General features: G+C 35.0%; 1 protein-coding gene across 2 annotated transcripts; it reads left to right on the forward strand.

The window, feature by feature from the left end:
* The first annotated feature begins 2,951 nt into the window (after positions 1–2,951).
* On the forward strand, positions 2,952–10,811 carry adrb3b (adrenoceptor beta 3b). Of its 2 annotated transcripts, none has more exons than XM_084105367.1 (3): positions 2,952–3,087; positions 4,258–5,568; positions 8,989–10,811. In XM_084105367.1, exon 2 carries the CDS (start codon positions 4,366–4,368, stop codon positions 5,530–5,532), a length of 1,167 nt encoding a protein of 388 aa, XP_083961493.1. In that variant the 5' UTR covers positions 2,952–3,087; positions 4,258–4,365; the 3' UTR covers positions 5,533–5,568; positions 8,989–10,811. The 2 variants fall into 2 exon arrangements, with proteins under 2 accessions (XP_083961493.1, XP_083961492.1); XM_084105366.1 differs by having other exon boundaries at positions 4,354–5,568.
* The last annotated feature ends 1,820 nt before the right edge of the window (positions 10,812–12,631 follow it).

A 12,631-nucleotide genomic window follows, 5' to 3' on the forward strand; every position in this document is an offset into this window, starting at 1 on the left:
TACATATACTAATAAACTAATATACTTTAGTATACTATAATATACTATAGACATATACTAATAAAAATTACAAGAACACAACAAAATGACTAAACCTGTAACTAAAATAAAAATCCTAAATATGAATAAAAACCATAATAGTATCTCAATGCTACTAAAATAACACTGATTTGAATAGGCTACTGTTTGAATATCTGTTATTTTTCTAGCAATAAATACTAAAACAAAAATGTCAGATTAATGACTTTTGTTTGTTAGTTTGTTTATTCTTTTTTTCTTGTTTTTTTTTTAGTTTGGTAATTTAAAATAAATAAAAGTAATCGAAACAAGTTCATTTCAAATTTATGACAAAATGATGCAACCGGCCCTATTGTATGATTTAAATATTCATATACACAGAAAATGTGAAGACCAATTTTTTTGTAACATTCATGGAAAGTGTTTGATACAGACAGATAATGGCAGCCATGATGCCAGCATGTGTGTGTGTGTGTTGGAAAATTCACTCTCAATTTTGAATCGTGTCTATAATCTTGGGCCGTGTGTGTTTGATCAGTGTTATCTCGAGTTATAGCTCGTGTTCTACAGCAGATTGTCTGGCCCTGCAGATGTGTCCAAGTTTTAAGATTTTTGTAGTATCAGAGATGGACCAACATGGAAAGCAATTTCTTCCAAAATTGACAAATGAAAGGCTTTGTTCAAAGATTCTGCAGTGGAAGACAGTCTGAAAACCAAACATCCTGACATGAACGAACGGTATCCAAGCAGCACAGCAACTCTGACAGAAAGCGCTCTCTCTTTCCCGGGCTAAGGATGGCCCACAGCATAAATAAATCTCTACCACTTAAGGCCATGCGATTTTGGTCAAGATTTTGTAGTCAATTTGCAAGAAAGTTTCAGATTTTTTTTTCAGATTTCCTACTTTTATCGGTATCATCGGAGAACCAAAGTAGCCCAGAGAAACAAACACACTCCGTATATGTGTGTGTGTGTGTGTGTGTGTGTGTGTGTGTGTGTGTGTGTGTGTGTGTGTGTGTGTGTGTGTGTGTGTGTGTGTGTGTGTGTGTGTGTGTGAAATTGCGAGCGGCAAACTTCCCCTGAGGCCGGAGTCCATCAATGTCAAGCTAGTGTTCTGCACAGCCACTATATGAATTAAATACACATCAGAATCAAAGAATACTTAGCAAATGATGCTCCCAAAAACCTTTAACATGTTCCCAAGTCAGTTTTCTGTATAAGACAGTTTCGGTAGCCTTATTAACATGGACATCCCGACAAGCCATCTGCCATTCTGTGATATTTTCCCCGTAAACCCGCTCTAATAAACAATCTGTCAAAATGTAAATCGAAAACGTTGTGAAATGTTGTGAAACTCTGTCAGGACTGCCAGAGGGCAGAAGCAAATGAATGATGGGTAATCTGTCTGACAAACATAACTGCGTTGTAGCATCACCATCTACACTCAAAAAAATGAACTAGGAATGTTGTACACTTTACATAATATATTTATATTTAGTTTACTTATAATAATTGTGTTTGTTGACTTGAAATGTTTTTTTCTATTAAGGTCCACGTAATTATGTCTCAACTTAACAGTACAAAATCCTAATGTGTTGTCTAAACACAAACCATTTATGTTAAGTAAAAAAATTCTTACATCCAGAGGGTGGCAGTATAGTGCGACGCCAACTGCCATTTTGCCCTAACTTAATTTGATTGTGTTCAATCTGCTTAATATGTCAAATTTAAGTTTACTTAATCCGTTTGTGTTGGATTACATGAATGATTTGTGTTGCATTAACTGAAACTGGGCAGTGCTTGTTAGTTCCCAGCATGCTTTGCATATGGTTGAATTAAGAGAGAATAAATGTTAAAATTAAGTGTTATTTTATGTTTTTTTGAGAAAATGAGAAAAGGGGAAGACTTGATAGTGTGTAATTGTGTTTAATGTTCAATTACGTTGGAATTATTAGAACCATTTAAAATACAGTGGGTTACCATTGTGGAGAAGTGTGGAGCATTTTGTTTGGCTGTGGACTGATTTGGTTACTTTTAACTGCTTTGGTTGAAGGAGCATGTAAATCTTGCTAATATGCTAATATGTGCTACTGCTAGCAAATAGCTAGCTATAGTATATTCATTTAATTATGTGTCACTAAAATAAATAAAATATGAATGAGTGAATGAAAATAACAAACACATACGTTGAATGCAAATTAAGTAAATTAGTTGGGCTGACACTATTAAATTAAGCTGTGTCCAACCATAGTAAATAAGTTGAATCAACCTTAATAAATTAAGTTGACCCAACGTAAGTACATTAAATTGGAATAACAGAATTGCATAATGCTGAAATAAAGCAAGTTAATCACGTGGAAATCATTTCCATGATTTTTTATGTTCATTCAAAGAGTTATTTTTTTGAGTGTATATGCTGTGAATCTAGAGTAAACAAAACCTAAACTAAGATGCAACAACACAGGAAACAAGAAACTTTCTATAACTAAGTGTAAAGACAGTAACAGCAATGTGTTGTTGGTTGATTCAAGAGTTATAAAACATACACTTTAAAAATGATATTATCAATAAGTTATGACAACATATGTTTTTACATTGCTTTAACTCATCAAAATAAGGTAAGCAATTTTCAACTTTTTTAAACGTTAAACAAGCTCATTTTTTAAGTCAGTTTGATGTAATTTAAGTTTAAATGACTTAAACATCCAAGTTCAATGTACTTAAAAATTTTAGGCAGCTCTTTTTTTTTTATAATGACTATAACAGAAATGCATAATTGCTATCTTTTTTGGTCTAATTATTTAACGAACAATGACATTTTTGAAAGCAATGCTCTCATTCACCATGTCCTTAAAGTACTTCTGTAAAGGCCATTCTGCCACAGGAAGTTGACAATACGGTGCCCGCCACAAACCACATGTTTGCATCCTTCTGAACATAATGTTCACACAGGCGTGGGAAGGTGCGCGGAGCAAGAGTGCACATTAACAGAAGATAAGAGTTTACAAGTGCAACTTCTCATCAAACGTAAATTAATCAAGATGATTTGATAGAGGAAGTTCTTTCTGGGTGAGCTGGCTGAAATTGCTTTATTACTTTATATCAGTTGGTTTCATTTCAACATGGAAATATTTGAAATAGGTATGTAGCAGCAGCTTTGTTTTGGTGTAAAGATGATTCATAAAAAGCAGAGTAGTGCATTAAGAATTGAATGACAGTAGCAATAATGGAAATAGCTGTACATACCAAGAATGTTTACAATAAAAGCATCAAAATATGGCAAAAATCATGCATTATGGGTCAGGAGGAGGAAGTTTGAATAAGCTGGCTGAAATTGCTGTTACTTTATAAAGGCACCAAACTTTCCACATCAGTAAGTGTCTTTTCAGCGTGTAAATACGTTTTTTGAAATAAGTAAACGGCAGCAGCTTTGTTTTTGTGAAGTTTTTTTCATAAAATGCAGATTAGTGCATGAATAATTAATAGATGAAATTAGCACAAATAATACATTATGGGTCAGGTGGATATGTGATCATCCCAAATGACCAGTCTGAAATTGCTTTATTACTTCATAATGCATAAACTTTCCACATCGGCCAGTTTCATTGCAGCAAATATTTTGCAGCTTTGTTTTTGTGACCTTATTCTGCATAAAATGCAGAGTAGTGCATTAACAATTAACTGACATCAACAATAATGAAAATCGCAGTCAATTTTAAGAAAATAATACAATAAAATCAATAAAAAGTAAAAAAATATGGCCCATATATTGCATTATGGGTCATGTGAACATCTCAAATGACAAGAAGTCTGGGTAAGCTAGCTGAAATTGCTTTATTACTTCATAAAGGCATCAAACTTTCCATGCCGGTCTGTTCATTTCAGCACATAAATATGTATTTTGAAATAAGCTGCTGCTGTGTTACATTGCATAAACTTCAAAGTAGCACATGAAAAATATTATGATATAAGTTAGAAGGAGGGGCAAGAAGTCTCTCAAAGCTATATGTTAACAAACAGTTCGCCTACCCAGCAAATGCTCCTCCTAGTGCATGAAGACAATCAGTCTTGCCCAGTTACTTAACTTGCAGTCTGGGAGTTTCCACGCAATTATCTCTCATGTATATAAAGCCTATGAACTTTCGAAATTGAGTAAGCCGTTGATATCTCCATCTCGATGGTGGAAACGTTCCGTCGTTGTTCTTAAATGTAAACTCACCTGGAATCTGTTTCTTACAGGACATTAACTCAGCACGCAAAGGACGACAGATTTTTTTTTTTTTTGCATTTTGCATTTTGGGATTGAAATTGTCCATTTCTCTTTTTCACTGAAAGCTTCCTCTCAGGATGAACGCCGACAACTCCAGCCTGGTTTCCTTGTTCCCAAAACCCTTGCTTGTTCTTCCTCTGGCGCTGGTCATCTTCCTCACGGTGATGGGGAACCTGCTGGTCATCCTGGCTATTGCTCGCAGCCCTCAGCTCCACACAACCACCAACGTCTTCATCATCTCCATGGCCTTTGCGGATCTCATCATGGGCTGTGTGGTTCAGCCCTTGGGCGCCAGCATGGTGGTTAGCGGGAAGTGGCTGTTGGGCAAAACGGTTTGCGACCTGTGGACGTCCGTGGACGTGCTTTGCGTCACGGCAAGCATCGAGACGTTGTGCGCCATCGCCGTTGAGCGTTATGTTGCAATCACAAGACCCCTCGAGCATCAGGTCCTCCTGGGCAAGCGCAGAGCCTGCTACATCGTATGCATAGTGTGGATGGTGTCGTCTCTAGTTTCCTTCGTGCCAATCATGAACCATTATTCTCGTGCAAAGTCCGACGATGCGGTACACTGTTACAATAGCGAAGAGTGCTGTGAATTCCATACTAACTCGACCTATGCCGCCATCTCCTCAGTGGTGTCCTTCTATGTGCCCCTCGTGATTATGGTGTTTGTGTACGGGAAGGTGTTTGCCATCGCGACCAGACAGCTGAAACTCATCGATAAGGACAGACTGCGCTTTCTGAGCACAGGCATGGAAGATTCTAGTGAAAGTATTTCTGCAAGCAAAACAGCTGGTGGTTATAGGCGGAGGTTGACGAGGCATTGTGCAAAAGAACACAAGGCGCTCAAGACACTGGGGATTATTATGGGCATCTTCATTTTGTGTTGGCTACCCTTCTTCCTCTTCAACATCATTAAGGTCTTTAAACCATGGGAGCTCCTCCTGTTGAACTGGCTCGGCTATGCCAATTCGGGCCTGAACCCAATCATCTACTGCCACAGTCCCGAGTACCGTAACGCCTTCCTGAATCTCCTAGGGTGCAAAAAACTGGCTAAGAGGCTATATCGCGACTCCATGCACAAACATCTACAGAGCCTCACCTCATACATCCAAAGCAACAGTCCTGTAAGGATTGATTGCTTGAGTCACGAAGATCCGACTGCAGAGGGTGGGAACATGTGCTCTGACACGTGTACAGTTCTTGAAGTACAAGAGGTAGCAACTCAGCCTCTCAGTGACTGAAATGTGGCACGGATCAATGTAGAAGAGACGTTTAAGGTAAGGGCGAAAAAACTAAAAGTATTAAATTTGAACGATGCCTCAACCCGTTCAAGTTGGTGATACTTATCTAAGGGATCTTCACCTTGAGGATGATCAAATGGCTGGGGGGGAAAAATCCCATTAACATTTTAAACACCAAGAATCCCTAAAAACTGCATAACAACATGCTAAAACTACTCAGAACACCTTATACCAATGCTCTGGCAAGCATTCGCAACACCCTAGCATTACGGCACTGAGTTCTGAAGCAGCACTCAAATTATCTTCTGAATATTCTACACATTTACTAATGCAAAAGACCCCTAAATATATGATCCCGAGCTATTTATTCCTCCTTTACAGTGTGATATAAAAATGTGATATTAAAAATAAAATTATAAAATGATATATTAAAAAAAAACTCTTTCACTGAACTGAAGCCAAGAGCAATGATTAAAATATGATCTGGAAAATATTATGATTAATAATAAATTATTATTATTAATAATTCAAAATAATTTTCCATTAGAATTATTGGTTCACAATAGAGCAGAAATGTATGGTTTTGGTTTAGTTTAGTAAACTAAGTACTGAAGTAATAGTAAAGAATGAACGGTAACACATTATTTTACAATGTCCATGTTACATGTTACTCGTACTTACCATAGTATGCATGCAACTAACCCTTAACCAAACCCTAATGCTACCCTAACACTATAGTAAGTACATGTAGCTAATTATTATTCAGTACTTAAATATATAATTACACTGTAACACGTTAAAATAAAGTGTAACCCTTTATTTTAAAGTAACATACAATAGTTACGCTACTACATGTACTTACTATGGTAATAACAGTAAATTATGCATAGTTACAAGTAACTAACCCTAAACCAAACCCTAATCGTAACTCTATAGAAAGTACATGTACAGTAGTTAATTACAATTACTCAGTTCTTATTTGAGTAAGTGCAATGCACCTTAAAAAAAAAAGCTGAACCGAATGAACTCTAACAATCAAGTTTATCTTTGAAAAAGCCACATGAGACACTCTCACGCTCTATACTGTACCATTTCCATGTGGATGCTGATTGTGGTTTGTAAACTTATCACTTTCACATTCATGTGAAAGCATTTTAGTGTTTCACTGAACTTCCTCTCTGATTAATGATATGCACAGATCAAAACAACTAACACCTCTAACTCAAGCTAATAAGACAAGTGTACTCAAAAGTGAACTCAGAAATGTTCACGGCTTGGGGACCTTTCCCTCTCTACCGCTTCACTTCCTGTCAGTTCTCTTCTAGCATATCTCAAGGCAAAAAAACCCCACCAAAAATAAATCTTTCTAAAAAACATTCTATGGTCATATTCAATACAATTTGATGTGCAAAAAAATCAAATACAATTTGCTGACAAAACAAACAAGCAACCACACAAAAAATTTTTTTTTTTTTTTTTTTTGTGGCTTCGCAGAATTAAATGGGTCACAGCATGCCACATCGTTTCCATGTACTATTATCCTGGATCTGGAGTACGACGGTGATGATTACACAAATTAGGACATAAATCTATACCTATTCCTCTCCAAAAGAGAACCAGAGTAGCAGCCTTCAAGATTTGTCCCACAATGCATTTCATTCCAATCTTGATAGATGTAAAAAGTCCCTCTTATCCTTTACCTCATATCCTTTAAAATACTCCTCGGGTGATATCTGATTAGAAACTGATCAGAACAACACAATTCAAGATGTTTCTGAAGTGGCTGAAATGAGTTGGCAGAGACATTCTGAAGTGTGCGTTGTGAGCATGTGTGTGTGTGTGTGTGTGTGTGAACACTTAAGGGTGAGAAACCCATGGATCTTAAGTGTTCATTAACCTCATTAATGTGAGATAATAATAGCAGACTAGAGGTAGTGCTGTGACTGTTTTCAAAGACTTGAGCGCTTACGTGATGAGCTCATATGTGTTGTATTTGATTATATAGGCTACTATTTTAATCTTTTGTACATCTAAGCTTCTTTTTTTATTTTTTATTAGGCTAAACAAGATTTCTACATTTTCTGAGAAAAAAAGGGAATAGTGATTACTTCGACTTAAATAAAAATGTTAAACAATCATTTTAAATCTGGTCGGTAAATCTTGTGTTTCCTACATATAACAACAAACAGTGTGAACTGTGATACCGATTAGCAAGCAAATGACTCTTATGAACCGGTTCTTTTAAGATTCACGAAACAGCCTCTGCTTGTGAGTCAGCAGTCTCCTAAAAGCATTGTGAGTTTAAATTTTTCTGTAATGTCCGATTTGATATAAACCAGGAACAGTTACTGTGATGTATATTTAGGTTTGTGATACACTACTGTGAAAAAGTTTGGGCTCAGTAATTATTTTTTTTTTTTGTATTCAGCAAAGACACATTCAATTGATCAAAGTGACAGTAAAAACATTTCAAATGTTACAAATTATTTCTATTTCAAATAAATGCTGTTCAAGTGAACTTTCTATTCATTAAAGAATTAGGCAGCAAAATAAAAGATAAAAATACAAAAATAAAAAAGAATTCAATAGAATATAATAAATTTTTCTTGAGCAGCAAATCAGCATGTTAGAAGGATCATGTGACACTGAGGACGGGAGTAATGATACATCACAGGAATATATTATATTTTAAAATATATTCAAATAGAAAAGTCATTTTAAATTGTAATAATATTTCACGATATTTGTTATGTTTTTACTGTATTTTTGATCAAATAAATGCCTTGGTGAGCAGAAGAGACTTCTTTCATTGAACTAAAAGATTAAAAAGTTTTTAAACTAAAAACTCAAATTAAAAAATTAACTTAAAAAATTACAAATTTCAACAAGCCATACCTGTCAGTCACTTAGAAAACGAATATAACACCTTCAACAAGCTGCATGATTTTATAGATATCATTGTCTGTAGTACAATGTTGTGCACCAAAATGAAATAATTAAAGTTTGGGAATGAGCAATAGCTTTAACAAGCACAACTAATAAATGATTAATATAAGCGAAGAACTGAGTGAACAGTACAGTACAGGCAGCAGAATCTGGCACACATATAATATCTCTGTTCTGGATCAGAATTATGGTTCAGTTTGTGGTTGTTTTAATCAACAACATAAATCTTATGCCACAGGGGATTAGACACAAGTGTACGTGAATCACATGTACTTATGGTGATTGAAAAGAACACGAGACACTGCAGACACAAACACATCTGAGAAACATTTCAGCATGATCCCTCTGATGTCACAAAAGACATGTGTTGATACAGAAAAATACATATTGTGCGTAAACAACGAACATGTACAAGTACCAGGGCGCACAGAAACGCACGCACTAGCTCTCTGTTCATCTTCTCCTCCAGATCAAATGTCTAATGATTTCATAATTATTTTCCTCCCACAGGGACATTGAAGATTGGAAACAGATCCTATGATTTTCAAGGGAATCAACTGTACTCTGACGTCATGCTGTTCAAGCGGACCCCGACTGTATTACATGCACACCATGCGTGAAGGCAAAATAGACCAATTTTCATAGTAAAGAGCAACAAAGCGGAAAAATGATATTGAGAACAAAACCGTGACATAAAAAATGATCACGCAGAGTGTTTTTTGAAGCCCTAAAATGCCATCTCTTTACGTTACAAACCATCAGAAAAACAAACAAATTTGTTGTGCATGTGGACAAAGTTTCTTCCAGTTCAATTGGCCTCCGGAGATGAATTTGAATGAAAAATGCTCAGGGTCCAAAACATGAGTAAAGACTGCCATTGGTGATTAAATAAATTAGAGAGCCGCTTGCCCATTGGTCGGAAATAATAGGAACATAATGAGCACATCGCACAAGCATGTAGTTAGTTGGGTTATTTTTCTTCATTTCAAATAGCTCCAAAAATGGTGCTATAACATTTCCAATCTCAGTGGAAAAAGGATGATTGGGATAACACTTTTTCTCCAGAAGTACATGGAATATTCCTTGCAATAAATCACCAAAACGCACACGTGCCACAATGACTGGCCAAAAACAGACAATCATTCAAATTTTTCAATTCTAAATTACAGTTTCATGGAAGGAAATATTGATGGTGATTTTTTTCATCAGCAAGTGTGGCAAAGCATTAATCCTGGATGCTACACACACTCTGGAGTGGATCAGATTGACATTTCACTGGCTGTTCTGTGCCACATCTGTTCGATTTCAGCACTTCAGCACCAAACTAACAGCCCAGATGAATGCAGTGCCAAAGCTTTTGGCTTATAAACACGGCCAAACAAATCATGACAATTGAACAGTGTTTGGTTTTGATCAAATGTGCATGCAAGCTGGCATCATCAGTGTGGTTGGTGGCGAGAACAAACTTCTATTCATCTTCTGATCAGAGCACCACGAGTCGCCTTTACTTGCTTCTTTGATCCTAACTCTGTAACTTTTATCCTCACAAAAAACCTTGTACAGAAATTGGAAGCAGAATGAATAAATGCATGCACATTGTAATATATTTACAAAAATGTATCTATGTTCAAAGTCTTCATGTGGAGTGTTTTTCACGGAGCAATCTTGAAGAGCTACGTGGAAATATTTGATTTTCGAATAACAAGCTGTTTCTTCACGTGTTTTTATCAGTTCAAATCAATGCCATCACAAGGGAAATGAGTCATTTTAATTGAGTCTGTTCTCTCCGCTTGTCATTGTCTTGTGGAAAACATCAAATGCATTAGTTTGATAAAGCTCAACTCCACAACTATTCAAATGGTGGAAGCATTGTAATTAACTGCAATCTCACAAAAGGTCAGAACATCATTTGCAACTTCTGCCTTTAGTCTTTTCCACGGCTGTCTGACACATCCGTCTGAAATGAGCATTCTGAGGTTTTATGAGGACCCTAATATAAAAAAGAATGTTTTTTTGCTGAATAATAATTTTTACCTTCTGGAGGTTTACGCACTGCCGGCTAGTATGCTAATCCAATGAAAAAACACCTGCCGGAGGAACAAGTTTGAAATGGCACAATATTCATATTATTTCTGCATGCACTGCAATAGGTATACTGCTTGCATTATAGGGATTTTCTTTATGCAAATTATGCAGAACTGAACAAAATACTATATCCCACAATATGTGCATTATATGACTTTTCATTTTATGTGTTATGAATGAACTGTAAGTAAAATCAGCCATGTTTTCACATCTTTTGTTTAACTTATTAAATTGATTTGATTAATTGATTTTTCTTTGCTGAATTTTTTTTTTAAATTACAATTCTGATTAAAAATGCAAAATAACTGTATTTATAAAAATCAAATAAAAGGATTTAGTAGAACTATACAATATAGAAAGGTACTGTTTCACATACTTTTGTTTGTATTATTGGTAGTATACAGGCTACTGCGCAGTATGCAGAAAGCAGTGTGCTATTCCATTCTCGTCTGAAAGTGTACATGAGAAGAAACACACTGACAACTGCAAATGCAAATGTGAAAAATGTACCATGACTTTATCCAAACTGAATTAATTTGTGTCATGCTCATGCATAATAAAATGTACATCCCTGAAATTTCAAAGCAATAGTTTATTACGAATGCACTCTACAAAAAAAGCCAAAAATGTAGTTTTAGCATTAATCATGAGCTAGCAAATGCTACTCTTCCAGCATCATATGGCATTCCCCGACATGAGTGCTACTAAAATAGGCCAGTGGTTGAATCACAAGAAAATATAGACAGCATAATAAATAGCATCAGCTTTCAAATCTTGCAGAGTCCATAACACCGTCCGTCTGGATTCGCATTGAGCAGCTGCAGCAACTTAACAGAGTGAATAAGGTCAAGAATTTAGAAAACCCACTTTTGCCAACCTGCTTACCGTAAGCTGACTAGTGCACATTTGTTACATTACAAACACACTATTTAACAATAGCTACATTTTTTGGATACACACTGATAAAAAGGATTCTGTGGTGAAGTAAATAGGCAAAAAAAAAAAAAAAAATTCTACTAAAATAATTAGTTCAGGCAAGAATAAAAAATAAAAAAAAAAGTAAGTTCTATATTAGTACTCAATTCAAGCTTGTATAATAATGTCCCCATCATGCACTGGGGCATGAATAATTAATAAGGTTGAGTTAATTTTCTTCTCAAAAATTATCCATTGAATGTTACTGTTATTGTGTATGAAGTATAGGGCCCTGAAATCGTTTTATTATATTCCCAAATTCTATTGTAATTTATTTATTTATTTCAAATTCCGTTTTTTTAAAATTAATTATAAATTGTATTAATCCAAAAACAAGTCTAATTATTTGAAATCATGTAACTTATACAATTTAACAGCAATTTGTTAAAACTTTATTTCTTTACCAAATCCGGTGTTTTCCGTTTAAATTTTTCTGGATTCCATTTGAGTAGTTTAATTACATTTTAATAAACAAAAGCATGTCTAATTAATTGAATTCACAAAACAACTTAATTTATCAAATTTTCTTTATATTTGTATATTAGTTTTTTAACCTTTTAAAACTTAGTTAAGTAGATTTTACTTAATTATACTACGTATATGTCTGCGTACAGAAACTTGTAAAGAAGAAAAATTAAGTACATTTTACCTATTGTTTTTTTTTTTTCAGTGCATACTGTATAGCTATGATGAAATATGAGGTTTAATAAACATGAAATGTGAGGTCGATAAATTAATTTTCAATTAAATGAGATTCAGGGGCGATTCTAGGATTTCAATATTAGGGGGGCTCAGCCCCCAATGAGGGTGATAAAAAAAAAAAAAACATTTATATTATTGTTTGTAATGTAGCCTATACTAGGGTCCAATACATACAGTAGGTTCACTGCCTTTCAAGTCAATCCCTGAATATTAATTTCATTTCAAATCATTTTAACTAACCAGATCTTATTAATTAATATACATTTAGATTATAGATAAACCTTATATTGGACAATCTCAATGACATTCTGTATGCGGCTGACCAGTGCAACCTCTGGTTTGAAATGAGGCACAAATGTATTTATTATTTTAGAGAATTGTTCAACACCTC

The sequence above is a fragment of the Abramis brama genome (genome assembly GCF_963993115.1).
Source record: "Abramis brama genome assembly, chromosome: 25".
NCBI lineage: Eukaryota > Metazoa > Chordata > Actinopteri > Cypriniformes > Leuciscidae > Abramis > Abramis brama.

What these genes read in the sequence shown, in the direction of transcription:
- adrb3b (XM_084105367.1), top strand. Translation starts at nt 4,366, where the DNA reads ATGAACGCCGACAACTCCAGCCTGGTTTCCTTGTTCCCAAAACCCTTG.